Source organism: Cavia porcellus, unplaced genomic scaffold, assembly GCF_034190915.1.
Source record: "Cavia porcellus strain 051 isolate PalLab524CR breed Dunkin Hartley unplaced genomic scaffold, mCavPor4.1 scaffold_12, whole genome shotgun sequence".
Taxonomy (NCBI): domain Eukaryota; kingdom Metazoa; phylum Chordata; class Mammalia; order Rodentia; family Caviidae; genus Cavia; species Cavia porcellus.
Genome location: NW_026947495.1, coordinates 10,149,812 through 10,177,744, shown reverse-complemented (window position 1 = coordinate 10,177,744; position 27,933 = coordinate 10,149,812). Strand labels below are relative to the sequence as shown.

Here is a 27,933-nt window from a genome sequence, read left to right as displayed (position 1 = left end):
TATCCCATTAATACGTAGTTATTATCTGATAAGTAAAAAGAGATTTCAAAAGATTTCACCCCCGGGGCTGGGCTGGCTCAGGGAGGCCCGGCGGCTGTCAGGCTGCGGAGCATCAAGTGAGGCTCCAGTGTGAGTCAGCGCGGCGTGCACGCCTGCCCAAGGTACCCAGCCTGGCCACCGCGGGCAGGTTCTGAGTTTTCAAGAGGAATTTTCAAGTTCAGCCTCTGCATCTGACAGTTGTAGATGGAAACGGGAAAAAAATAAGGAGGAGAAAGAGATGGAGGAAGTGGAGAAGGAGGAGGAAGAGGAGAAAGAGGAGGAGGAAGAGGAGGAGGAGGAGTTGAAATAGAAAGAGTTGCGCGGGAAGTTGAAGCGCAGAAGAGTTGAAAGTGGGCGGCCGCGTTTCCGCCGGGGGTGGGGACCTGCTGGTGCGGAGCGGACTGCGGCCGCCCGGCCTATCTGGGCCGAGCCCCTCCCTGGCCGGGGCGGCGCGGAGCGCGGGGGGACTTCGGGGACGGGCTGCTGCTCCCCGCCAGCGCGCCCGCGCAGGAGCCTCGCCATGAGCAGCCTGAGCGCCACGACGTCCCGGCCGTCCTCGCCGCCTGGTGAGTATCCCGGGGGACCCGGGCCTGGGCGGGCTGACCGCGGCCCGGCCCGCTCGCGCCCGCACTAACCCGGCCTGGCAGGGTCCCCTTCCTGCGCCCTGAGCCGGGAGAGGCCGGGGCCCGGGCCGCGCGCCGTACGCCCACTCGCTCTCTGTTCTTTGTGTGGGGCCAGGATTTGTGTCCCCAGGACAGGGGGGATGCCTGGTAACGGCCAGGCCCGGAGCAGCCAGGGGCCACCCGTGCAGAAACAGGTCGCCTTCCTGGCTGCTGCACCCTGGGCCGCCTTCCCAGAGGCGCGCACAAGTTCGGGGATCCCCTGACTTTGCCCTGTGAGAGTTCCTAAAACTACTGCTGAGTTCTGTTTGTTTTCTGTTTTAATCAGCACACGTTTTCTTGCTGATGGGGAATCCCAGGCACGGGAGGCATTGCTGGGCTTCTTTTGGGCTGCCACTGGGCTTTTGGGAGAGAAACTAAAGTTGTATTTTAAAATATTGACTGTTGGTCGCCCCCCCCCGCCCCCACTGCCTTGGTTAGGACAAATAGAGATAGAGGGGAGATGGTCTAATCTACACTATGGCCACATTAAGATGTTACTATGACAATGAGACACAGACTTTCCCTAAATCTTTAAAATGAGGGTAGTAACCAGGCATCATCATGTTCCCCAGCCTGGGTGTGGGTGGGGAGCGCTTCGATCTGCAGGTGTGCACCACATTGCTTGCACCGGAACCCCAGGGTGTCAGTGCAGGTGCACACTACCCCAACCCTAGGTGGAGGCCTGGGCCTCTTGATCTGTACTGGAATCATTCATGCCATTTATTGGCAAGTAAATCTGCTTAACTTGGGCTTCATCACCTGCAAAATGAGACTCAACACAGGACATTCCTCCTCCCACTGGGCTATAAGAGTTAAGCCCGCATAAATAGCACAGTCCAGAGATGTGCATAGCCAGAGCTCAGGAAATGTCAGGCAACTGAGTATTAACTTTGCCTGAGAAGTGCAGCCCTGTGTTGGTGCTCATGAGTCTCTCTACAGGCATGAGTACCAGGGCCTGGGCTAAGGAGATGGGAGACAGAAGCCACTGTGGTCACCTCGGTGCAGGCACTGAGGAAGTGCAGGCTGCAGCCCTCCCCCAACCTGAAGAGGACAGCCCACTCCTTCCCCAACCCTGGGAAGTCCTCCATTTCAAACACCTCCTTTCTGGGACTGATGGGAAGGTAGCCTCAACTTGCATTCCATCCTAGATTACCACTGAGATCTGATTTATGGCAGGATCCCTCCTGTGGGGCCCTGTTTCTCACTGTTAACTCAGACAGGATGTGTCTATATCCTGTCTCAGTTTACATAGCTACAAACTAGAAGCTGGAGTGGAAAGAAGCTGCATCCCTGGGCCCAGCCTGCTCTGCTTAGCTGGGTCCCCACTCCCAAGTCTCCCAGGCCTGAATGCCATGGTTTTTGCAAGAATATCATGCACAGCAGACCCCCATTGCCTTCTCTTTCCTTAGAAGGGGTCAACACAGCAAAGAGACATCCAGGTTTGGCAGCTTTATATAGAATTTGCTTCTGCCTCTGGCAAAAGCAGGGAGAGTTGTATTAAGTGCCAGATGAAATTCTATCACAGCCATTGCTCAATCCTTCCCGATATTGGCGGAGTACTAGGAGTCACACGGGGCTGGCACAGTCAGCAGTCCAGCAGCTGGACCTTCCCAGGGTGTCTTTGGTTGGGCAAGTATTTTGGGGACTGGCAAAGCACTCTGGAAAGCAAAGGAGTGTGGGTAAGAGATATTCTGTGTTTATAGTTGGAGCCAGTAAACCCTGTGACCACAAGGAGGAAGAAGCCTCCTCTGCAGGGTTGAGGCTTGAGAGTTGATTTGCCTGTTGTGATGTCTGAAGAGTGTGTGTGTGTGTGTGTGTGTGTGTGTGTGTGTGTGTGTGAGAGAGAGAGAGAGAGAGAGAGAGAGAGAGAGAGAGAGAGAGATCAGAGACAGGCAGAGAGAGAGGGAAAGAGAGAGAAAGAGAGGGAGAGGGAGAAATGGAGAGGAGATCAAAGAAAGAGAGATCCATTTCTGGGGGCTCATTCCAGTGTCTGAGCAAGCACTATAGACTCAGCAGCACCAGCTAAAAAACAAAACGAAATAAACAAGAATTTTGAACGGTAAACAGTTCATAACAGGAAAGAGAAAGACAACGCCTTTCCACCACAAGGCCACTTGTGTTGTATTGATTGTTGAGAACCGTTCTGAAAGTTTCATGTGCATTTACAATTGCTTCTTATTTGGCATCACGGGACCTGTTTATATATTCCACTTTCTCTTGCATTTTTCTGTAAGAACACATTTTAAGGGTTACCCCCATCACCATTCAGTAACTCACCCTTGGAACTGCAGAGCATGAACTGTATGAGTGTGTTTTTCATTGAACCGAGTTCTGGGCTAATGAGCAGTTAGGGTGTATGTACACCTTAATTTCTTTCTGACTAGATGCAGTGCTTCCATGGCAATCCTTGTAAACTGACTTTCTCTTGCATGTAAATGGAAAGATAAATTTCTCCACCTCACAGTTTAAGACTGTGTTTAAAGTCTTATTGCTAATGATCGCAGCAGTTTCTCATGTTGAAGGGTAACCTGTTTCCCCATATCCTTACCTTGTTTAAGGTAACAAGGCCAAACAGATGAGTAGAAAGTGTCTTCACTTTGGAATGAATGTGCCTCTAATTAGAAGTGAAGCCAAGTGTGCTTCCTTGCCTCTAAGAGGTGGCATGTCACTTTCTTGGAAAGTGCTTATCAGAGCCCTGCCCACGCAGGGAACTGGGCCTGGACACTACCAGCTGCCAGCTGTAGGAGAGGTGTAATGTGCCTCAGTGTTCTCATCTGTCCAAGAGAATAATAACAGCACCTGGAAGGAGACATATAATGGACCAGAGTGTGAAAACCTGGCCTGGTGAAGTGATGGTGTGAACAGAATTTATCAAAGCGAGTTTGGCCTATAAGGCCTGGCTCCCCTGTTAGCTTTTGCCTTTGGCTTTTATAATATAACAAAACAACATTGCTATTTCTGGGCCAATCCCTGCAGGGCCTTTCCTGAGTCACCCCCAACACACACACAAACACACACACACACACACACACACACACACACACACACACACACACACCTACTGGAATTACTGGAAATGCTGCTACCTCAGGGGAGATCACCTGCCTCAGGGCTCTCAGGTCCCCAATGAAGTTGCAGACAGAGGCTGTCAGACCCCAGCCCACACTAAGAGGTCATTAGTCCTCTTAGTCTGGAGGCCTGCCACTGGCTATGCTTAGTGAGATGTCTTGCTCTCCACAAGGGTTGTCCTGAAAATCACTCCAGAAGAACCCTGTGGGGCACTGGTGCTCAGGACCTGCCAGGCACATAATGCAGTCCCAGACCACTGTTGCCTCACTCCCACTTCTTGTCCTGTGCTGGACAGTCCTTAATGCTACAGCATCCCCAGGCCACTATCCTGCACCGTGCATGAGCATCCCACAACCACCCAGCAGCTCAGGGCACGCTTTGTAGCATTAAGGCCCTGACCTCCTGAGAGGCTCCATGATGTATTATCTCCCCCCCCACCCAACACACACACACACACACACACACACACACACATCCACCTCGGGGCCTGGTGCACAAAGGACTGGCTACTTAGAACCAACACTCAGAGCCAATACTCAGCTAGCAGCATCCGAAGACCAGCAAACATTTATTGCAGTCTGGAAGTGCTTTTTAAAATCATAAGCTCAGTACTCCTAGGCGAGAACTTGGCATAAGCTGGGAGGTCAGGAAGTAATACAAGGAAACGAACAGGAAGCTTAACCAAGATGCATGCTAGGAACCCAGCAAGGAGGCCCCAAAAGTCACTTCCAACCAGGGTAGGATCCTGTTCCTGCCCTCTGCCATCTACCCCTTCTTCTCTGTCTCCCTCTCATCTTATCTGGGCGTTTCTTTAGGTCATTTCATATTCTGACCTTCTAGGGAATTTGACCCTGAATGTGGCATAAATTTAAATTTTTGTACATTCTCACAGAGCAGTGTTCCTTTACAACCCTTAGCCTGACAAGGGCCCTTTCCACCAGTGAACTAGAGTCCAGCCCTCAGCTCCGATTCCTTCTCCTGTGGAAGGACTGGACCTGGCCGTCCCATAACTCCTCTTTGTGCCCCCCATCCCTGTGCACTGGCACACTGCAGAGGAGCAGGGAGGCACCTGCTGTGCCATTTTGCTTTGTGGTCCCTGCCCTTCTCTTGCTTTAACACCCTCAAGGTCCTCCTCTTCGTCACCTCACTCCTGATGACCCCTCTTCATCCTTCCTTGTTTCTGCTTAGCTGGCAGAGTCACCCCTGGTGTCTCATTACCAGAGCCCTGTGATCCCTACAAAGGAATGATAGCCCCTTCCTAGGGCTGTGCCCATCTTGGGCAAGACCAGGGCAAGGCTGCCTCAGTTATCCTGTTGCACCCAACACATGGATGCAGCTCTTTATCTCCTCTTTGCATGGGACAGAGGGCCACTGCCAGCCTTGCCTGTGCCCTCCGTGCCTGCGTGCACTGTACGCAAGGCTTGGACAGGGCACTTTCACTGACTCCAGGCCTCAGCTCTGCCACATCCTTCCGTGGACACCGACTGGAGAATCTTCACATTTTACCAACAGCTAATAGGCACCTCCACTCTTCAGAGTCTCAGAGAAGGAAATTAGGGCTCGCCAAATGCAACCTGATAGAACAGTCCTGCCTGTTACCTTTTGCACTGAGCCTCAGCTGATGATTCTTTTGTTCTCTGGGCAGCAGAGTTCACACCCTGCAAATGCCTATTTGACAGAAACACTTGTTAAAATCTATATGTGACCTGCAGCAAGGCTACAGACTCCATGTTCGGGTTTCCCTGCAGTATTTTTTTTTAAACATCTACTTAGCTCAAATACACTTTGCCAGTGTGCTGGTCACAAAAGGCTAAATAATGCCAGTTGGTCAATGATTCTGGGATCCACAGATATGGACCCATGACGAGCTGGCTATGATCATGGAGGAGTAGCTGGGCCACTGTATGACCAGCTCATTATCCAGCACGGGACCAGCCTCAGGGGTGTGGGACCCCTGCAGTCCCCTAGGACCCTGCACCTAGGGGTGCCTGTACTCACTTTGCTTCATGCTAAACTGTCACTACCTTGAAATTCCTTCTCCAGCAAGGGGCATCTATTTTCCTCTTGCATTTGACCCCCAAATTGTACAGGTAGTCTTGATCCTACAATACTTTACCCTAGCCTTTTGTTCTAAGGATGCCATGTCTTTTCATAGATTGAATTCTTAGCGCAGTGCCTGGGCATGCTTGTGCTTATGTTTAACACCAGCCTTTCCCTGGTAAGTGTGTTCTGTGTGAGTGTTGGGTCACTTCTCAAAGCTCTACTCCCCCAAGCCCCCTTAGCCTTGCCCCCTTTGCCCCTTTGCCACTAAAAATCATACCAAAAAACAAAGATCCATTATCCCAAGTCCCGATGAGCAGGGGGCAAAGTCCCATACCAGTCAAGGCCACCTCCTCCTCAGACCTCTGCTATGGTGGGCTCCACACCATCGTGTTCATGGGCCAACAACAGCTGGGGAAAACCTGCAGCTAGCTCTGGTCCTACACACACAGGTGGGAAGAGAGCTCATCTCTGGCCATCTGACAGCAGGCATTTCAGCTGTGTTGTTCTCCACTGGCAAGTCTAATCTTTACAACTCCCCATGGAAGAATGAATAAACGTGAATGAATGGATGTGAAAGCTAGAGTAACCAGGCATAGTGTTCACACTCTCCGCCAGTCCTGTGCGAGGCCCTGCCCTGGGCAGCCCAAGCCCAGTGTTCTCAGTACTCTGCTGTGTACAGCTCGAACCCACCCTAGGAGCTCCCCACACCCCTCTCTGTGTGCAGTGGAGGCCCCCAAGTCTCTCCCTTCCTCTTCTCCCACCAGCATTGTTCTCTAGGATCCCCTTTGAGAAGCAAGGCCAGGGCTCTGGGGCGTTCTCTGAGGCCCTGGCTTCCCTCTAGTGAGGAGGGCTTTTCCTGTCCCCAACACTCCCCCCAGCCTCACTCCCTTGGATCCTGACTTAGGACTGATGTGGTTATTGATTCACTTTCCCTCAACTTCTGCATGATTTCTCGTTTTAGTGAAATTAATTTCAGTTATGGCTGAAGTCTATGAGTATTCTCATTTTAAAATTTACAATCTTTTTCTTTTTTTTGCCCGCTCCACAAACATTCCAAACCTGCCTTCAGTGACTATCCCTTACTCAAAGCAGAGTTGTAGGCTGCACTTAGCATCAGTTATCTCGTTTCACTCCTGAGCAGCCCCAGGAGAGGTATTTTTATCTCCCTTTAGCATGTGATGATACCGAAGCCAGAGAGTATGTGGGACAGGCTGCGTGAGAGCCTCAGCCCTCCCTGGAAGGAGTTTCTCTTCTCTCCCCAGCCCAATGGAGGCTCAGTTGGTCCCTCCTTGACCTCAGGCACAAGGTAGAGGATCTGAGTTGAATTTACAAGCTCACAAATGTGTCTTGGTTTCATTTAAAATCAGAAATAAGAAAATGATCCTTTAAGGTCATATGTCTTAATACCAATGCAACCATAAAATATAATTTATAATGTTTGTGAGAATGAAAGGACTCAAAAAGACAAAGCAGCTAGGCCCTAAGAAGTCACACTGTGGCCCTAGGCCCAGAACCACTGCAAGTTAAAAAAAAAAAAAAACCTGGGCTATTGGGTACTAAGAGAGTACAGGCACCTCTAGGTGAAGGGCCCTGGGGGACTTCAGGGGTCCCACACCACATCCCTATGCATATTCTATGTCTCTCTGTGTGTGTGTGTGTGTGTGTGTGTGTGTGTGTGTGTGTCTCTCTCTCTCTCTCTCTCTCTCCCTCTCTCTCTCTCTCTTTCTCTCTCTCTGATTCTTTTGGACTTTTAAGCCATGAACTTTGTCTATTCCTCATTTAAAAGTTTACAAATCAGCGTTCTTTGCCCTGCTTCAGTTTTCCAGAAGCAATCCATATTCTTTGTAGTATTGTAGAACGCAGCTGAGAGGTTGTTGGATGATTCTCTTTTGAGAAGAGGGTGACTTGGAGATGCTCACAGGACAGATGCCTGATGAGTAGGAGGTATTGCAGGGGAGACTTGGATAGAAAGGGCCCATTGGGAGCCAGGAGAGGTTGGGGATTGAACTAGTTGCTCTGTTGGGGCAGAGAATAGATGTGGAGCAAAGCCTGAGGCTGAGGTGTTAGCAGGAATACATAAGGGCAGGCAGTGGATGGCGCTTGGCATGGGCCCATTATCCTCCACTCAATGAGGACCCTTGCATATGGCGCCTTGTTTAACCCTGGAGATGTCAATTCCAGGGTGGTGATACGGCAGCTGAGGTCCAAAGAGGTTGCTTTCCCAGGGCCTCCCTGGGTACTGTCACCAGTTTCTAATTCATGGCCTCCACCACTGAGATTCTGTTACCTGCCATGCTGGGATGGGGTTCCCCCAACCCTCGGATCTTCTGCTTAGCCCCATAAAGCCCTGACCTCAAGACAAAAGGAATTTCTTTGTCTACTGTATCACTGCCTGGGTAGCTCACACCTGGCTACTAAAGGCCAGCTTATGGCTGAGCAAGCCTTGCAGCCTAGGCCAACCACTGTCTCCAGAGAAACAGTGGTCAATTGCATCTTAGGGTTACTGCAGAGGCACAAGAGAAATCATGCCTCTGCCAATTCTTGGAATGCCACACCAAGGCTGGCAGCTGCGTGGGTGTTAAAATACAACAGCTGTAAGTACATGAGATCCCTGAGTGGGAAAAGCTGATGATGGGGCTGAAGGGTCAGGAGAAGGAAGAAATGGTAATCCTGACCTTATAGTCTCCCATTCATTCTTCCTCCCCCACAGAATACATCAGCATACATACACACATCTGGTGTAGCCACACATGTGTGTGCACACACATGTCATCTTTCATTCATCAGCAACAGACAGGTGTCAGCCTTAGGCTTGAGCAGAGGGCAAGATCTGGTTTGGTCTAGGACAAGGCAGACAGGATGGTCCTTAGGTCCTACCAAGACACGTAGAAAAAACTGTTAATGCCCCCAAAGCCCATAGCATTTTCAGGCCTTGCATTACCAGCTGGCTGTTGCTTTTGAGACTTTTTTTGTACACCACTGTTTTGGGGTCACAATTTCTGCTTCTGCCTCTGTATATAATTGTACAATATCACTGGCTGTCTGCAATGTGTTCTGTTCCTGTGCAGCATCGAGACCCCAACAGGCACAGACACACAGATTGAGAGAACCCAGCAAGGTAGTTTGGTTCCGTTTGGTTTGGCCTCTCCCATCTCCTCTGTCACTGAACACACCTGAGTCCATTGCTAAGACACAATCAGCCTTCCCCTGCCTTGGGTGCTACCACACCCTGCCCCAGTCACTAATACCTGGGGCAGACTTTGGATGTTACTCCTGCATGCATGTTTCTTTGCTCCCAGCCCATCACTTTTCTGATAAGTCGCAAGGCTGCAAGGACCCCTTGGCAGCAGGCAATGTGAGTCTTTGGCTTTTCTATCCACTAGTGGTGTGTCCAGGCCAGGGCACTGCAGTGTGGGGCCATGATGCACATCAATTTCAATCCCATGAGTCCCTGCTGTTACCAAAGTGTTGCACAGGAGAGACAAGGGAGCATGGCACTGTTATCAAACTGTTTGAGAGGCAAGGCCCATGAAAGTAGGAGAACAAAGCAAGTCTAAACTTGACTCAGAGACACTCAGTGCACAGGCTGCATGCCACACCTGGCTCAGGCCCTGTAACAGGACTGGCCCCCTCTGGAATGCAGAGTCTGTGGCCTTCAAAAGACGCAGCTGCCACCTGAGGTTCCCACTCTGAAGGCACACAGGAAAATGAATTTGTGGCTAAAAATCTCTGTTGTGATTATTTTTATTTCCTATTATTCTTTAGCAGGTTTGTCAAACCTACAAACTAATTCATAGATGAAGTCCAGAAATGCAAGAGACAAGGCTCTTCTAATTCAGTTGACTAGGAGAAGAGGGCTGGTGATCACGCCTCTGATGGCTCCATCCTGAGAAAGGTTTGAAAATGCAGAGCCAGAGCAGTGAGAAGACACAGCTACCGCTTGCTGCTGCTGGAGGAGAGAATAGCATTGATTCACAGACCCCCTTCCTTAGGAATGGGCAGGGGTGGCTGCCTTTGTACCTGCGGAGCAAGTGTTTAGTGGCATTTGCCTGTCACTGCAGGCTGTGCTGTGCTGTGCAACAGGGTGGGTGCTACCTCTCTTGAGGGAACAGGGGCACAGAAGAGTGGCAAGCTGTGTTATGAACCCTGTTGGCCTGGCCCCAGGACCATCTTTGAAGCCCTGTATGACACTAACCTTCATATGTTCAGATAAAGAATTCAAAAGAACAAAGTGTCCATTCACAGGGGAGTGAAAGAAAAGTGGTTGGAATAGGCTACCTGCATTTATTTATATTAAGCTTTGGTAATTACCCTGGGCCATTTCCTATTTAAGCCTGGAGCCCAGAAAACCCTTTTGAAACATGCTATTTTTAAACAGTTCATTTGAAATGCTTCTTGTCACTCATTGAGAAAATAAACAGTGCTACAGGAAGTCAGATGCATCTTTGAGGACACCATGGTCACAGTCAGTGAAGTCCACGCTGTTCCTGCGCGCACAGATTGCCTGTGTTCCCCACCCAGGGCACTTCCAAGCTGCTCTTGGTATTATATATCCTTGAGACTATTGGTCTCTGTCTAACTCTGTTTCTGGGGTGGTGCTTTTGACAAAAGATATGTCTGAAGTTTCACCATTTTAAAGGCATAATTACCCGAGTCCTGGCCTCTTGGTCCTTGTCCCAGGGCTGCAGTGACAGAGTAGTGAATGTCTGAGGATGGAAAGGCAGCCCTGCCGCCTGCCCCCACAGAACCCTGGTGGCCCAAAAATGGTCTGCCCTTGAGCTCCCCACCCATGGGGCCCTTCCCAAGGATAAAACTGCTCCCTGACCCTGGACGGCCACGCTCCCTGGCAGCTCTTTCTGAACAGCAGCTCCCACTGCTCCCCAAGCTGTATCAGGACACTGCCCAGATCTCATCCAGCCCCTCTGGCCAAGCCCACAGATTAGACACTTAGGCCTTTTCTGGACCCTGATGCCCCCGGTGGTCAGGATGTCCTCAAGAATCTTTCTGTGACAGAGCCTAGGCAGCCAGCACAGTTGGCCAGAGAGCCCATTCCAAGCACCGAAGTGTGCCTAGCAAATGTGGGTTAGGCCTCACTACTGATCAGTGAGTGTGGCCACAGGGTGCTGGCTTCTCCTCTTTTGGTCTCTGCTTTCTCAGCTGATGCATATGTCCTAGGGTGTTCAGAGATGACACAAGACCCTGATTCTGTAAAAGACAATGAGAAACAAAAGAGTGCCCTTTCAGGACCAGAGGCTTTGAGTGAGATAGACCTGGATTGAAAATGCAGCCTGGCTTTGCTGTGTGGGCCCTTTCAAGGAGAAGGCATGGAGGAGGAATCCACACTCAGTGAATGTTAATCTGGGAGGCAAGAGGTTCAGATGCGGAGATTTAAACCAGAGGCTGCAGACCACTGAGGCCCACAGGACATAAACTGACAGGAGAATCTCTAAATGGTGCAACTTCTAGGGCAAGAGAGCAGCTGGCCCTGTCACACCCTCTCCAGGGTTATCATAGCCTCATGAGTAGAGGGGAAACCCCAGGAGACAGACACTGGAGAGGCCTATGCAGGGTACTTCAGGAAGCACCTCGGTCCTCGCCGCCTCATCTGCCACTGCCCCCTCATCTCCTCCTTCCTTCCACCCCACCCCAGCGTGAATGCAGGCACTCAGGGCACTGCCCCTGCCTTTCAGAAGATTCTCATTGCACTTAGGCATGTACAGGGCGAGTGCTCAACTGGGCTCCCCCAAGCCTTGGGGCTGCACTCAGTCAGCTTGCTCCTGTCCTTTCCACCAAGAAGTCAAGGCTAGTGATGCTTCTACATGGCAGGCATCAAGCCAGGCGCCATGCACCTTTCCTTACCAAAGCCTCTCCCTGCCTCAGCAGTCATCTCCAGATTTGAAAAAAGAGACTCGGGGGTTGTATATGTCCCCATTTGGCCAGTTTTATGATCAAGGCCCCAAGCTGTGCTCTTGTCACTGAGCCAGGCCTTTGTGCCTGTTATATGGGATGCTGTTCCCTGAAATAACAAGTTTTGCAAGAGAGAGTTCTTAACAAAGTGGCAGGTCCTGGAGACCTCTCCCATTCACCTCCTGAGGACTGGCTTTGGAGCTGTTTGTAGGCTGAGGTGTGAGAAAGGTGACTGGTGGTTAGGAAGTGCTGTAATTGGTGCTCCATGGGGATGTAATCAGGTATGAGAGGCTATCACCCCCCTGCCCCACTATCAGAACTGTTATCTACCTGGTGATTTTTATAGTCAACTAAAAGCAAGTAACTAAGAGCAGATGCAGTGGGTTAAGCCTAGAAAAGCCGTTAACTGAGAATGGACGAAGAGTGAGTTGAGCCTGCAGGTTTGCTCAGAAACTAAGCTGGTGGTTTTCTCAGGTCCTCCCTCTGCCACCATCAGTGGCTGTGGCCCAGGAGTTGCACTCCACAGATGAATACTGAACACAGTTGTGTCAGGCCTGGGCCTGTGACAGTGGGCTGCCCAGCAGTGACGGCAGAGGGGGCTTACATTCTAATGAAGTTGGACAGATAGATGCAAGCTACATGGGTGGAACACTGCACACGTCAGGATGGTAAGGGCTGAGGAGGCAATGAGGCCAGGAAGGGATTTCAAAGATTGTGGTGAGAGAAGGCTTCGCTGTGGAGTGTTTGAGAAAGACCCGAAGGAAGCAAGAGTGGCAGACAAAAGGGTCTGCCACTGCCATCTGAGAGGAGCAGCATCGGCAGCAGGCAGCAAGTACAAAACCTGGCCTGAGGATAGAGTGAGGGGAGAGGAGCAGGAGATACAGATGGAGAAGTGAGCTGGCGGACAGCCGATGGACAGGCCATCACTCAGTACCCAGCATAGCGTCTAGATTCCTGCAGTCTCCTGAGTCTGGGTGCTTTGAGCCCCAGATGTAAGGCTTATGACTCTCAGAGAGAAAGTCCTTCAGCCTACCAGCTGATGCTGTAGCAGTGAGCTAAAATCAGGGCCTTGAGGAAGAGCATGATAGAGAACTCCTAGACTCCTGAATCAGGGCAATCCAGGAGGGTCTTATCCAAGTGTCCAGTTTGCACATGCATACACACACACTCATACACAGACCAGCTTGCAAAGCCTGCTTGAAATTGCTGATTGCATCTTTCAGGTGAAGCTTTCCTGCAGTCAAAGGGCTATGTCACTTCGCCTTGAATACATATGAGTGTGGGGCTCCTGACTCCCAGCACCTGCAACCTCCAGAGGGTACAGGACCTCAGGAAGCAGTGAGGAGCTCAGCTCAGACATGGGAACAAGCCCTGTCCAGGGCTGGGCAGAGGTGCATGGACCCTGGCCTGCACCTCCAGGCTGATGCAACACCAGCCCAGCACAGAGAAAGCTCCTCTTTCTCATCTTTTCAGAATGCAGGGCTGGCCCAGGGGCAGACAGCAGACAACCACAAAAAGCTGTGACACACATGACTGGTCTCATGGACATGTGTGGTCACAGTCTACTACTAGTGGTACAAGCTTCCCCCTGCCCCCCACAATTTTCAGAAGCCTGATGAAAGCACAGCTCAAAAATATAGGCTCCTTTCCCCTCCAAACCAGGGAGGTGAAGAGAGGGGTTCACAAAACTAAAAACTCCATAGTCAAGAGTTTGCCCTCTCGGGACTTGTACCGCCCACACCAGAGGTGCCAATTCATAGACCTTACAGGGAGGCAAGTCACATTGTCACTCAGGGTTCTAAAACTAGGAAGGGGACAGGAAGTTCACTTCTGTCGGCTCCATACCCCATGAACAGCCTGCTTATCTGGATGTCAGGGAGCAAAGCTCCTTAATCACAAGCCCACAGGCTCAACCTGCGCTCCTCTCCTTATATAAAGAGACCTCAGGATGGGTGTCCAGTTGGTACTGACATGACAGATGCCTGACTAATAGGCTATTGATCATCACCTAACAGCTCTGGCTGGCTGACCACCTGAGCATGTTCTGAACTTGGAGCCACTTGAGGATGCTGGTAAAGTAGGGCTCACATTTCCTGTCCCTTCTGTTCTTGCCACAACCAACACAGTGGAGGGCACTGTCATTCAGTGAGCTGGCTTCATGCAGGGGCAGCTGTCTGTGTGATCTGGGGTGAGAGTGTGATTATAAAAGCAAGCACCTGCTATTGTTTGAATCTTGGGTGTTTCCCTAAAGCCCATGTACCCCTGGCTTGATCCCCAGTCCCTGGAGCTATTGGGATGAAGTGGAATCCTTAATAGGCAGGGCCTAGCCCAGACCCTTTAAGATATTGGAGGTATGGCTTGAGAGAGGGCTCCAGGGCCCTAGTCCTCCTTCTTCTCACTCTTTTGCATCTAGGCCATGAAGGGAGCAGCTTTTCTCTGTGCACTCCTGCCAGGATGTGCTGCCTGTCAACAGACCCTGAGCCACAGGGCCAATGGATCAGGAACTGAGACTTGGCAAACTGTGAGCCAGAATCATCATTTTCTCTTTATGAGTTGGTTATGCCAGGTTTCTGTTACGGGGACAGAAAGCTGACAATACAGGTCCCAATCCAACCTGGAATCCTGAGCATCCCTGAAGACAGGGGTTTGGAAAGGTGTGGAGTAACTGTGCCAAGGCAGAGCCAGGACTGGAATCTGTGTGTTTTCTACATTTGTAGCCCACATCTGTCACCCAAACTCAGATGAGGTCATCTTTCTCTTTGTGGTCAGTCACTGTGTGCTTTAGGTTCTTTAATCAAGTGGCTGCATAGTCAGCACTATTTGCTCTTCCCCATTGCATCACACACGGGTGCATGTGCATACACACGCACACACACACAGTGTTGAGTTGACTTGAGTGGAGCTCAGGTGTCTGCTGTGCTGCAGACTCTGGGCAGCCCGAATGCTCAGCTTATTCCTGAGTAATGGTGAATGAGGGTCCTTGCTGTGAGGATCATCTTGGGGATCCTATCGCTGAATGGGTAGCTGTCTCATATCTGCACCAATGGGTCCCAGAGTTCGAGCTCACAGACAGGCAGCTCCTAAGGCTGTGCAAGGGTGCTGGATTTCCTCAGAGACCCTTTTCCCTCCCGTATTCAACCTGAGGGATGGGGCTCCCACCCAGGATGCCTCTGATAAGCCTTTGGAGGCAACTGAGCTTCTTATCAGGCAGCTCCAGGGGCACCTGGGAGCTCTGGGCCGGGCAGCTGACTCTGATAGCTTGGGCCAGCCTGACTGCTTTCTCAGACCCTTTCCTGAGGCCCAGTGACTAGGAAGTAGGACAGGGACACCCAGGAACGGCCTTTATGTTTTTAACAACCAAGGCAGGGCAGGCTTGATTGAGAATGCATGCAGATAAAGGCTCAGTGAGAGGACCTGTGGGCAAGCATGCTGGTGGGCCCTGCGGTTCCTTGTGGCAGGGGAAGTTTGTGTCTCCCAGGGAAGTGGGATCATTCCTCCCCTCAAGCTTTGCCAGAGTTCCTCATGATGCAGTTGCCATGATTTCCATTTTACAATTAAGATGCCAGTCGAAGTGCAGAAAGGTATCAAGGTAGAGCGAGCATCTACTGAGCTATGGTTAGGGCAGAGGCCCAGTTTGCTGACACCAAGAGCCCAGCATGCCTTCCTCTCTTTGAGCATGACTGAGGGGTTTATCACTGCTGCCAGACACAGTTTGACCACAGTGGGCTATGCCTTTAGAGGTTCAGCTCCCAAGCACCTGGGACTGTTAAACCCCAGGCACATGTGCTGAGTTCAAAGGGCTGAACCACCTGTGCAGCTGCAAGGAGTATTTGGGATGTACTTATATCAAGACATATTTTATTGTTTATCTGAAATTCAGATTTAACTTCTGTCCCAGTTTACCCAGCAACCCTAGTAGAATGGAGTTTAACTATGAGTGTGTAAGGTTTTGTTTTTGTTCTTGCAGGGATTGAACCCCCAATGTCCCACTTTGAGCAATATCCCCAGCCCTAGAAATCTGGTTTTGAATGTAAATTTGAAAAATATGAGACACATGTTCAATTTTAATACATGAAATCACGTAATTATGAAAGTAATTCAATGGAAATGTAAACTGAGAATGGCGTTCGTGTCCTTCCTGCCTCTTCCACCACCCAGATGAAGTTCTGGTCACTCTCCTGTGGGACCCTTGTCAGGCCTGCCTCCCTGCAGCCCAGCCTGCTGCCACAGCCTTGTCCTCACTGTCCTCCCCAGATGGCATCTTGGTTTTCTCTCTGTAGCTCCCAAGTTCTCTTTAAGTGTGAGTACCCCTTCTCCCCAGCTTTACTCCACTACAGCATCTCTAAAGAACCCCGTTTTCTGCCATCTAACACCTGCAGCATCTGCTCCTTCCCTCCTTGAGAGGCCTCAGCTCTCTTCACCTGGTCGTCAAGACTCTTCACTGCCCCAAAGCAGCTGAATAATAAAATACATTAATGATGAGGAACATAGTAGTGACGGTGGAAGAAGGGATAAGACAAGAAAAAGGAAAATAAGCTTGTAACATGTACTGGATTTGGCCATTCACATTCTTTCCTTTATTCCCCCTCAAATCTCAGCTTATATTTTTCTCAAAACAAAATTCAGAAGTAGTCACTTTGAAGGCATAGATAAGTTCCATCTTTCAACATGAAATTATAATACTACGAAAGATACGAGTAATTGTATCACACCTCCTGACTTGTCAGAACACCTGTAATCCCGAAGGTCAGGGAAATCTAACATGACCTTTTAACTCTCTTCACACTGTGGTCTGCTTTGCTTGAGCAGGCTCTCTGCCTTTACTAAAGAAATTGCTGCAACTTTCTGAAGAGTAGCTTCTGCAAAGACAATGTTAGGTCTCTAACCTGCTCTTGAGATGGGAGACCCCAGGGGAGGTCATAAGCACAGTATCCTGTTGGTGTTTGTTTGGGTTGCTCCACCCATATCTGCTAGTGCTGAGACGCCAATTCATGGTGGGACTTAAGCTACCTGACCTAAAAATTTCTGAAATGAAACTAGGTCTAAGTCTGTTTCTTTGATTAGTCTCTGAGATATTTATCATGTTCTGTGAAAGAAACATTTAATTTAAATGGCAGTTGATTTGTGCCATGGAATTTCAGCTGACAGGAGGCAGAGTTAAGTATGTGTTTATGGCTTCTTTGCTTTTAAAAGATGTATGTTGGGCGATTATAAATCACAAGACCTGAATATAGAGGATGGGAAGCTAAACCAGGAGCTTGCTGGGGTGAGGCACCCGTGGAGTGTTTTCATCAGCCAGGAACACAGCAGCCGGTGGGGCACAGAGCAGACAGCACAAGGGCTCCCCCATGGGAAAGAGGTTTCCTGTCTCTGGCACAGATGCAAAACTAGGAAGTGAGTGGGTGACTTCCTGAGTACTTTTCCTACCCTGAGGCCCAGAAGATAGGAGCCCAGGACAAAGCAGGGTACAGCCCTTTGGGAAAGAACTCAGGAAGTTGGTCTGTCACTGAAGATAACTGACCACACCCTTCCCTCCTTAGTCCTGGGGACCAGTCCCTGAGCCTCCAGCTGTGCCCCACCCTCCACAGTGCAGAGCAGGCTTGTGGGGGCCTGTGGGTGTGCCTGTGTGTGGCCAGGCACCCTGTGTGAGGATGTGGAGGAGCCATTGGTAAATACACAGACAGTAGGAAGAGAATCCTGTGTGTGGTAGCGGGGGCCATCCAGGGTGCTCTGTGTGCGCTGCCACCATTGTCCTTTTCTACGGAAGTGGGAGCTGCGAGGACATGGGTGTGTGCACCTAGGGCTGGGATTCTTGACAACTGTCTGTGGCATCAAACCCCACTCTCTCTGTGTGACACCCATCAGGTTGGAGCACTTGGAAATAATTTTGTAAAAAGCCATTTGCTGATGTGCATTCATCCTTGTCTTTAGTGTACCCGGAGTGATATGCTCCCTATACTTACACCCTACCTTGCTAACACACTGCCAGTGCAAATCTAGCATAAGAGACACACCACAGTAGCACAGATGCTAAACAAAGGCTCACTGCCCTACGTGCAGAGCCAGTGCTATGGCACTGGGGGTTTTGCAGCAAAATGGCTTTGTTGCATTCAGCTTAGTGAGGAAGCCAAGAGGCAAAAAGATACTCACATCTACCTCCCTAATCAGTTGACAGTGATGGGATTTGTATGGGGGAGGAGAATAGAAAAGCTGTTTGATGACAATGACAAAAGGGGAGTTTTAGGGTTCTTTCAAGTGGTCCACCTTGCCTCTACACAGGAGCCATGTTTCTTTGCAGGGGGAATTATCATGTTCAGTGAGCGGGTTTTGAATTTATGGCATTGAAAGGTCATTGACTAGAGGAGCTACATTCTTCTGCCCATATCCATTCTTAGAAAGCTAGTTCCAAATCATCTTCGCGCTGATTCTGGAGTCTTGCCCTGGAAAACAGTTGAAGCAGGTTGTTATTGAAGGAATTTTGTTATGTAAGGAAGTTAGGACTGGACATGTCCACACCACAGTTGATCTCAGCATCACAGACAGTGAGAGTGCCTTGTACCCGTGTAAACTCCCACCTGACCTTCAACAGCAGCACCTTCTAGGAGCTCGGCCACCTGCCCTGGAGATAGATTTTCTCCTGTGGGTACACATCCTTTCCCAAGGCACTGACAGTTCTCTGGGGGCTTCCCCCAGATACAAGAGGAAGAGAAGCATTCTAGGGAGCAGTAGAGAGGAAGAGAAGCATTCTAGGGAGCAGCAGAAATGACACCCAGCTTCCTGTTTCCCTTCCTCTCCTTCCTGCCAGGATTCTACACATTGCAGCTCCACCTGTCTCTCTCTTCCAGGATGGGCAATGGCATTGCTAGGTCACACTGTCCTTCCTTGATGCCTTTTGGGGAAGCCCCAGTGTCTCCTGCAGGAGGCTCCCTCAAAACTTTGAGCAGAGGTGGCAGAAGCCACTTCCCCTTCCTCCTGCCCCCTGCACTGCTCACTCTGGACTTGGACTCCGCTGCTCCTGGCGGTCAGACCCCATGGCCATACCCTGCATGCAGACAGATAGAAACCCAGTGTCAGAGCATGGCTAACTAAATCATCATTATTTACACATAGAGCCTGATCGAGGACATTTAGCCGTGTAATTAGGTACCTAATTATGCTGAAAATGCAATTATGTGATTTTTAAAGCAAATTAAATCCCCTGGAGAAGTGGTAAAGACAAGTGCACATAATCCAGCTAGAGAGCAAGGACCTTGGAGGGCCTCATTGTGGCTCTGGGCTGGATAGAGGCCTCGCAAGCTGAACTTGAGTCACACGTGCAAACACGCACAACACAGTGGGCTCATGTGTGCACATTCAAGGAAGTGTCACCCAGACTCTGCAGAGGCCAGCTGCATGCTGAGAACATGATACACGATAGCAGCTCATGTCACAGAAAACCTAGTGTACATCTGTGGAGTGACTGTTTAGTGACTTATAGAATCTGAGGGAGGACATTTCTTCAGCATGTGATACAAGATACAGAACAGATAAAAATGCTAGCATGCTTACTTGGACTGTCAAAGGACAGTTTACACATCATCACTTACTCCCTCAACAAATACGTGGCAGAAATTAATGCCTGTGGATTGGTCACTGGAACAAAATTCCCAACACCCTCTACTTAAAGGAAGAAAGCTTAATTCACCTCACAGTTTCAGAGGTATTAGTTCATGGTTGGCTAGATCAAGGCAGGAACATAAGGCAGAAGAACCTAGCTAGGCCAAACTGCTCACTTAGGGTGGCGGGAAGCAGAATGCACCCGAAGACACACACCCTGTGACCCATAGCTGACTGTGTCTAATAGCATACCTCTAACAGCACATTCATCTGAGATCTTGGGAGAGCACCCCATGATCCAGTCCTGTCTCCAGTAGTCTCTTGAACCAGTCAAGGTGGCAATCACAGCAAGAAATCCAGTCCTTGTCTTCTAGTAGCAGCTCAAAAATGAATGCAGAGATGTACACCTACAAAGCTTTTTTTCTCCTCCTTCTCTTTCTCTTCTTCCTCCTTGTCCTCTTCTTCATCCTCCTCCCTTCTCCTTCTCCTTCTTTTTGGTGGTACCTAAAAAAGAACCCAGGAGCGTTGTATAGAGATACGCCCCTAACCTTTTTCACAGTGAGATAGAATCACAATAAATCACTTAATAGCCCAAATAGGCTTGAATTTTTTGTTCTTTGGCCTCAGGCTCCCAGATTACAGGTGGAGTGTAATGCTTGAACTGGATTATATGGCCAACACCTTTCACAGTCCTGAGCTCAGTAGTTCTCAACGTGAGGTTTAGGACCACCAGCATCTGCAGCACTCTAGAACGTGCTAGAAATGCAGATTCCTGGTTCCACTTCTGAACTGATGACTACTCAGAATCCCACATTGCAGGAGGAGGTAGTGACTTGTGGCCTCATAATTCCCCAGGCAGTTCCAATGCTCAAGTCTGGGCACCAGAGCTTTGGCTCCTCGGCCCCACAATAACCTTATTAGGCAGGAGGAAGCAAGGAAGCTGTTATTCTAGCTCTAGATGGGAAAGGTAGATAAGGTACCATTTGAGAAGGAGACTGAGTCTCCTATGAACATTTAATCCCCTCCTTCCTTGAATTTTGGTTTTATGGTGTGTACACTAATTTGTTCCCTTGTTATGCACCAAACCCACATTCTCATTGAGTGCAGCTGTATTCTCAATTTCCCCTTGGCTCCTGCAAAAGAAATAGGAGCTGTGCTCTTCCCCTGGAGGATACCCACCTACCCGACCTGGTTCTGTGCAGGTTCGTGCCCATTCACCCAGAGAACTGGCATTCTTTACCCTCAGGAGCAGAGGTCAGTGGTTGAGAGGCATCTGGTCCACACTCACCGGAACAGAGGTCCGTGTTCCTCCAGCTTGGATGCTGTAGCCACCAGCTCCACCCTTACATAGGTCAGGCCAAAAGACCCTAAACCAAAAATGAGCAGAGTAGCCCATGACAAGGCATTGATCCCTGTGGAGAAGTGTCACTGCAAATGTGAGGAAGTTTAGAGGAAAGTCCAGGGCTGAGTTCTGAGAAGGAAAGAAATGCCTTTTGGAAGATGTGAGCCCACCTGCTGGGGTCTCAAGAAAGGACTATGTCCAGAAGTGGGGTTCTCTGGATCCTGGCCCCTGGATGCTGTGTTGCTCCTAGGTGTCATCTGCTGCTTCTCTGTTGCTCTCAGCTTCCATTCCTCCTAAGGCTTTTGTTCACCTTTCTGGTGTCAATCAGTCAACTAAAGAAACAGACACAAATTAGAAGTCGCAGGGTCTCCTCCATGTGCTAAAGTCACACTGACTTCTTCACGGGCAGATTTTTCTCTTATTAAAGAAGATAGAACCAATAAGCTGCCTCTCGGTGGTCTCTGCGTTGTCTTTAGACTGAGTTTGTGCAGTCACTGGCTGCCACGGCCCCCTTCTCCCAGCCAGGCGGCTCCCAGTCACAGCGGCCCCCTTGGGAGCCAGCGCACAGTCCTGGGCAGAATCTCCTCTGACTCCCTCCTTGCCGCTTCTAAATTGGTTTTTCTAAAACCCTTCGACTTGGTGTGTCTGCTAGGATCAGGAGAACAATAACCCCTTCTCCTTCACTCTGTGCCACACAGAAGGGTGTTTGGTGACAAAGGCTGCTCCCTGGAGAATTTCTGTGTGAGCAGTGATGACTTCATCCTGCTCAGCACAGCACCTTTCTTTCTGATTACCCCTGATGTCACCATCCTCAGGTGAGGAGGATTCCATTCTTATTGTGTGGCCCTAGAATAGAGACAAGGTATTGCACCTTTGAACTTGGCCTGTATAGCTCAACCAAAGCAGATTGGCTTTGGTGTTAAAATAGGACCCTATTAATTTAAAAACAGTGCTTGTGGATAATAGCAGAGGAAGATACGTGGAGAAGAACTTGGAGCCAGGTGCTCTTAGCGATGAGTTATGACATCTCCCCCACTTTACGGCCCCCTCCGGAAACAGGTCTCCAGAGCAAATGCTCAGATGTGAAAAATGACGGAGCAAGATTCCAAAGTGCACACAGGGCAGAGATGCTCTTTCCTGACTCTGCTTCCCACCACTGAGTCCGTTCAGTGATGTAGGAATGAACATGTCCCCCAGGGCCAGCCAGGCCCTAAGCGCCAGTCACATGGCTAGAATTCAATGTGGATGGTGTGGTGCAGAGTATAAGGCTTCTCATACCAGTGTCTGCACAATCATTCTGTACAGTAGCAGCAGCAGGACAGTGTTCAAGAGGAGAAATGCAGCGGGACCACTTTACAGGCTGTCACAGCAGTATAACTACATTGTGTCACACTTTGGTGTCCTGGGATTAGGATGTTGTTTACAAAGTGACCAAGGGGAGCTATGGGGTCTTCATTTTGGCCTTGAGACTGACAAACATGTTCTGACACAGGAGGTCTGGTTGACACAGGAATCAGCGTACCTTCCATCCTCATGCCCAGGTGAGCACTGTAAATTGCAGTGATCCTCTGCCCCAGGGGTCTTTTGTCACATAGCGAGTCAGGAGATTCTAACTTTTCATATCAATGTGCTATGGCTCTGCAGTCAGATCCCAGGATACAGACCTTCGTCCTCCCTTCTGCAGCCTGTGGCTGAGTGGGTGAATATGGAGAGCTCAGTCAACAGTGACTGGCTCCTGGGAGAAGGCAATGAGTATGGAATGAGCTGGCCACTTGATTCTGCAGGGCACTCCAATCTACTGGAAACCCAAAACCTGAATCCTGTGTCCATTCATTCTGGAACAGTAGCAGCAAATTCTCAAGGAAAAATAAATGCAATGGACCTTTTCAACCAAAAGGAAAAGTTGGTTAGTGAATTTCAGCTGTCAAGTGTCAACTCCACTTGCACAAGGGCATTGAGAAAGCTGGAACAAAAAGGGGAAACCCCAGTGTGAGCCAAGGAAAACTTTCTGTACCCTCAACAGCGTCTGTCCCTTCCCCACAGCCATCTCACTCCACGTCAGACTCACCAGAGCCCTCACTGACCCCCGGTACTTGGTCCAAGGGCTTCTCTAACTGGGGCTGTAGGTCTGAAGCCTGCTTGCCAAGTGCCCCCCAGCAGTGCCCTGTGGGATTTCACCTCCACGCCCAGCTGCCTGGGCTCTAACTGACCCCCTTTGATGCTCCTTGACCCAGAGAAAATAATAACACCTTTCTCAATTCAGCTTCCCAGTCTGTAAAATGGGACAATCATAAATCCTACCAGAAGGAATGGTTCAAGACCAAAGTAAGTTGAAAAGCCAAGAACTGCCTAGTATGTGGTAAGCAATTATGGATTGATATGAAGAGAGAAAGAAACAGGCTAGCCCTACTAGACAAACTAAGTTAAGAAATGCTGGTCTTCACCTAGGGAACTCTTTAGATTAATTCTCAGTACTGGAGTTCTGGAACCATCCTTGAGAAAGGTGTCCCCCTTCTTCCTGACTAGAAAGATGTCTGGTGATTGACTAAGAAAGCCTAGAACTCCTACCCCTTTGTCCATATGTCCAGGAGCCCTGCATTTTTCCTGACCTCAGTGAATATCTGCTGCGTATATCCCATGCTAGGTACTCAGTCACAAGCCGCATTGTCCACAGCAGGCAGCAGAACCCGGTGTCCACGTGAGCTTGATGGTTTGGGTCATCAGCATTCTTCCTCCCTGCCTGCCTCTGGGTGCCTGCGCACTCTCTCCTTGCTGACTTGATAGCTGGTTTCGTCTTCCTTCTTATCTCTGGGCTCTTTGCTGGTCCCAGACCACTTACCGGGGCTCTTCTGTTCTGGGCCTCTGGTCTTTTTCCCCTCTTTGATGTCCCTTCTGACACCCACCGCCTGTTTCTTACTAGGCAGTGTCCCCAGGAAGGTGACCTTACAGCACTACCATGGCAGTGGCCCTCAGTGGAAATGCTTATTAGAAAGCGTGCATCTCTTTTTAATATGCATAGTTACTGTAATAGGAATGTGGCATTTCCATGTTAACAATGATGTTTCTGTGGTCTAATAAATCTCCTTTCTCACTCCTCTCCCAAAGGAGAGGAGATGTTGTTTGCAGCAGCTCAAGGTTCCCACTCTCCCTAAGCTCTTTGCCCATCAGCCAAATCACTGGGCTGCAGAAAACCACAGTAACTCAGATAGCCACAAGCTCCCCAGGAGATTCGATGCAATGATTGGGGGAGGAGTCTCAGGGAGGGGTTTTCAAGAGGGAAAGTGCACCCCAAAGTAAGAATGATGGGAAACTCCCAAAGCATCTTTGGATGAGTTGTGTGACTACAGGCTCATTGCATCTCTTAAGACTCAGTGTTCTATCTGAAAAGCTAGGCTTGTGACACCAGAGTGCACAGAACTGCTGTGTGGACCAATGGAGAGCATAGATTGAAGGCAGTGAAAACAACAAAACCTGGCAAGAACAGACACTTCACAGATGGCCTATGTTACACCCAACCGTGCGCACTTAAGTCCCACTGATACCGGATAGGCATCCATCAGTGTGGGCAGCAGTCTCAGAGCTGGGACTCACCAAGTACCTGACATGGTGATTCTAAGGGTTGTCAGAGTTCTCCAGCCTGGGCAGCAGCCAAGCCGAGCCCCAGTCAGATCGGTATGCCCATGCAGCCATTCCTATCTGCCTGGGCCCTTCGTAGAGCTGCTTACAGGTACGTAGAGAACATGAGCTCAGGCCAAAGTGTCATTAGTGCAAACAGCTTTCCCATCCCATCAGACTCCTCTTTTCTCTCTGCAGCACTCTCTGCGGTATTTCATTATGCATCGACACCTCATGGCAACACACTAGCACCTGACCCAGGGACATCCTATACCACCGTGCCAGCGCCTGATGCAAGGATAGCCTTTCCCACAACAATGGATATCGCCATTATTGCAGGTGAGCCCGCATGAAGGTCCCTTCTGGCAACTGGGAGAGGTCCCAGGGAAGAACTGGCCTGAGAGTCCCATGATCAGCCACCTCCTTCTTCAGTGGAGGCTTTGACTGTGGGGTGGAAGAGTCCTGTCCTAAGAAATGCTCAGCATGGTGCCTGGCACAGAAGATGGAAGCATGCTGAGGGCAAGAGAGGCCACGACCACCAGGGCAGGAAACACGCTCTCTCCCCACCTTGATCCTAGCTTAGTAACAGCTCATACAACTAAAAGAAAAAGCCAGAGGCTGCAAGAAGCCATCAAAGGCACCTGCTCAATTTTATTTAACCCAGCATTTCTCCTGCTCACTAGACCCTGGGCCTTTTCTTCTTTGATACCATTATTAACATTGAACCTACACTAGTTCCTCTAAGAAGGACAAAGAAAGCTGAGGAAATTCTTCCATAAAAGTGTGATGTGGAGCAGTTTTAGCCACACCACATTCTCCAATAACTTCTCCCCAGAGTCCCCTGAATAAACCCAATTCCAAGGAAAGATAGAGGCTTATTCTGTAGCCTCAAAGCAAATGGCCAAAGTCAACCCTGCCCTGAGCCTGCACCCTTCAGGCCTTCCTGAAACTGCCCAGTCTCAGTGCCTTGCCCCATCACTCCCAAAGCCAGGCATGATCTGACAGTTTGTGACCTGCCTCTGCCTCACTCCCCTGCCCTCTCCCTGTCCCAGCAGACCCAAGCTGTTGACTGGCTCCGTGGCCTCGGTAAGGCCAAGTCCACTCCTGCCTGACTCCAGAGTAAAAGGCAGCAGGCAGAGTGAGGGGCACCTGTCAAAACTACACTTCCCACCCCCTAGCCCAGGCCCTGTCAGAAACCCTGGTCATTTTATCCCTTTGAAGGTGCAGAGAGCAGACACCTCTTGTCAGTTTTCTAGTTTTTGCCCAAAACGTATGTCCCAGAAAACCCCCAGGTGAGATCATCTGAAGAAATTAAAGTTCAGCATCCCCCAAACTGCTCAGTTCATGCCAAGCCACGTATCTTCACCGGCCAATGGCACATCCCACAAGGCTCTTCCTCAGTAGAACGAGTGCCTCCAAGTGGTGACCAGTCCTGGGCTATGGTTGTGCCCAGCAGTGCGCAGATAGAGGCAGGTAGGGGAAAAAGCAGGAGGAAGGGAGGGAAGAGGAGAAAATAGATGCTCTGAGATGACTAGGAGGGAGAAGCACAAGATGGGAAGCAGATTGCCAGGCTGGGGTTGATGCCATGGCAGCAGCGTGACTGTCTTGTTGACACGGCTCCTGTGGGTCCTGAAACCCCAAGGAACCTGCCCCAGACTGACCCCGAATGTCTTCCTTCCCACAGCTGTGATCACCGCTGTGACCCTCGTCCTGCTCTGCCTTCTCCTCGTCATGCTCCGATACCTGTTCCGGCACAAGGGCACCTATCACACCAACGAGGCTAAGGGCACGGAGTTCGCTGAGAGCGCCGATGTGGCCTTGCAGAGTGACCCTGCCCTCCAGGATGCTGGTGACACCAACAAAAAGGAATATTTTATCTGAGGGAAGACAGACCTCACCTCCCCCATAGACTTCCTCTAAGTGCAGAACGGGAAACACGCCTCCCACCATTACTGGCACCACCAGGCAGACCTCAAGGGCACAGCCTCTTCCTGAGATTTGCACCTGAGAACAGTGGGTGCCTGCGGGGGTGGGGGGTATGATGCCCAAGCTGTGAGACACCTCTCCAGGGATGCATTGGCCACCCCAGGAGGCAAGCCTTTGTTCTGCCAGGAAGAAAGTTCAGATCTCCAGGTCTCCCTGAGTGCTGTTGGATGCCATCTCACAGGTGTGAGTTGGGTGGTGATGCAAGGAAGCATGATGTCGACGGACTGACTCAGGATAATTGCATCAAATGTCAGTCCTTGACATTTGGGGGAACAGCAGGTGCCTGAGCTAAAAGGTACCTTTGTTTCCCATTAATCCTGCTCAAAAATGATTGGAAATAAATATGAAATGTAACCAAGCATTCAGAGTCCAACTGCAATTACCTGGGAAACCGTGCTTGCTTTTTGCCCTGCTGTGATTTTGTTTTCTCTGACAGGATTTCTGTGCATGGAGCTGGGACTGTCTAGTTCTGGCAAGCAAACAAGAACAAGTGACTGGTCCCTTTACCTGAGGGTTCCAGCTGCATGAAGCTAATGGGAGGATAAAGTGTTCCTCTGGAAATAGATTGTCCCAGGGATCAAGGCACCAGTTGAAGTGTTGGATTTCCTAATTCGTAGTATCAGAAAAAATGGACCAGTTAAACAATTACGTGTGTACCCTATACATCCATAGTCACAGTGACAGTGACCCCCAGGGCTCTGAACATGGGCTGCAGAGCCGCAGTCCCTGGGTTTAGATTCTGGATCAACTTTGCTGCTCTTGGGACCTGAAGCAACTTGCTTGACCTCTCTGGCCCCAATGTGCTCGTCTCTCAAGAGGAAATGATGCCAAGAATGGTACCTCTGTGGTACCTAACTCACAGCATTGAGGGCAGGAGTAAATAGACATGTCAGGTACTGAGCGTTCTCTGTATCCAGTGTCACACACCGAATGGTGTGCATGTATTGGTTGATGAAATTTCCTCATTGAATCACTTCTAAGTGCCTAATTAGGAATAACTGTCACTTAAGATGAATAACAGAGAGAGAGAAAATGAACTCATTAACCATCTCCTCTCAGGTGAGTTTTTGGAAGATTCCCAACAGCTCAACACTCAGAGATCAGCAGCTGATTAAAGATGACCCAGAGATTAAAAACCACCTGGGAGCACCAGGTTTGCTTAGAGACCCTCTGCTTATTGAGGCTGCACCATCCCCACCTAAGAGTCAGCAAAAGTCAGCCTCTTGTTTTCCCTAAAAAGTTAATTAGGATCCAGATGCAGCTGGAGATGGTCCCCAGGAAAAGGAGCTAGAAGTCCTGGAGAGATCTTGGGGGAGAAGCAGAGAGAGCTCAGAGGGGCTGATAATGGCAAGAGCGTGGTCAGATGCAAGGCCATTCTCCACCCGAGCCCAGATCACTCCTGACCCTCCCTTCCTCATTTATGCAGTAAAAGACTGGGCAGCAGTAGTCACCCCTTCTCTGAGGGCTATTTGTTCTGAGATCCCTAGTGGGTGCCTGAAACCAAAGATAATACCAAACTTTACATATGAGAAGTTTTTTGTTTCATTTTATATACCTAAATTTTAATTTATGTATTAAACAGTAAAAGATTAACAATAATAACTAATAGTAAAGTAGTACAAGTATAAACTGTAATAAAAGTTACTTTAAAATAATGAATTGTTTATTTTTGAA

At 49.7% G+C, this 27,933-nt stretch overlaps 1 protein-coding gene and 1 pseudogene across 1 annotated transcript; both read left to right on the top strand.

Moving 5' to 3' along the window:
- The first annotated feature begins 374 nt into the window (after positions 1–374).
- On the top strand, positions 375–27,914 carry Gypc (glycophorin C (Gerbich blood group)). The gene is made up of 3 exons (XM_023561106.2): positions 375–605; positions 24,472–24,612; positions 25,958–27,914. Exons 1-3 carry the CDS (start codon positions 560–562, stop codon positions 26,152–26,154), a joined length of 384 nt encoding a protein of 127 aa, XP_023416874.1. The 5' UTR covers positions 375–559; the 3' UTR covers positions 26,155–27,914.
- Positions 27,148–27,933, top strand: part of LOC134478261 (translationally-controlled tumor protein-like) — an 18,669-nt pseudogene continuing 17,883 nt past the window's right edge.

Bases quoted from the DNA above. Each gene is read 5' to 3' on its own strand.
- Gypc (XM_023561106.2), top strand. From the start codon at position 560: ATGAGCAGCCTGAGCGCCACGACGTCCCGGCCGTCCTCGCCGCCTG. The intron at 606-24,471 runs GTGAGTATCCCG...TTCTCTCTGCAG, and splicing joins CCGGCCGTCCTCGCCGCCTG to CACTCTCTGCGGTATTTCAT. The intron at 24,613-25,957 runs GTGAGCCCGCAT...TCCTTCCCACAG, and splicing joins GGATATCGCCATTATTGCAG to CTGTGATCACCGCTGTGACC.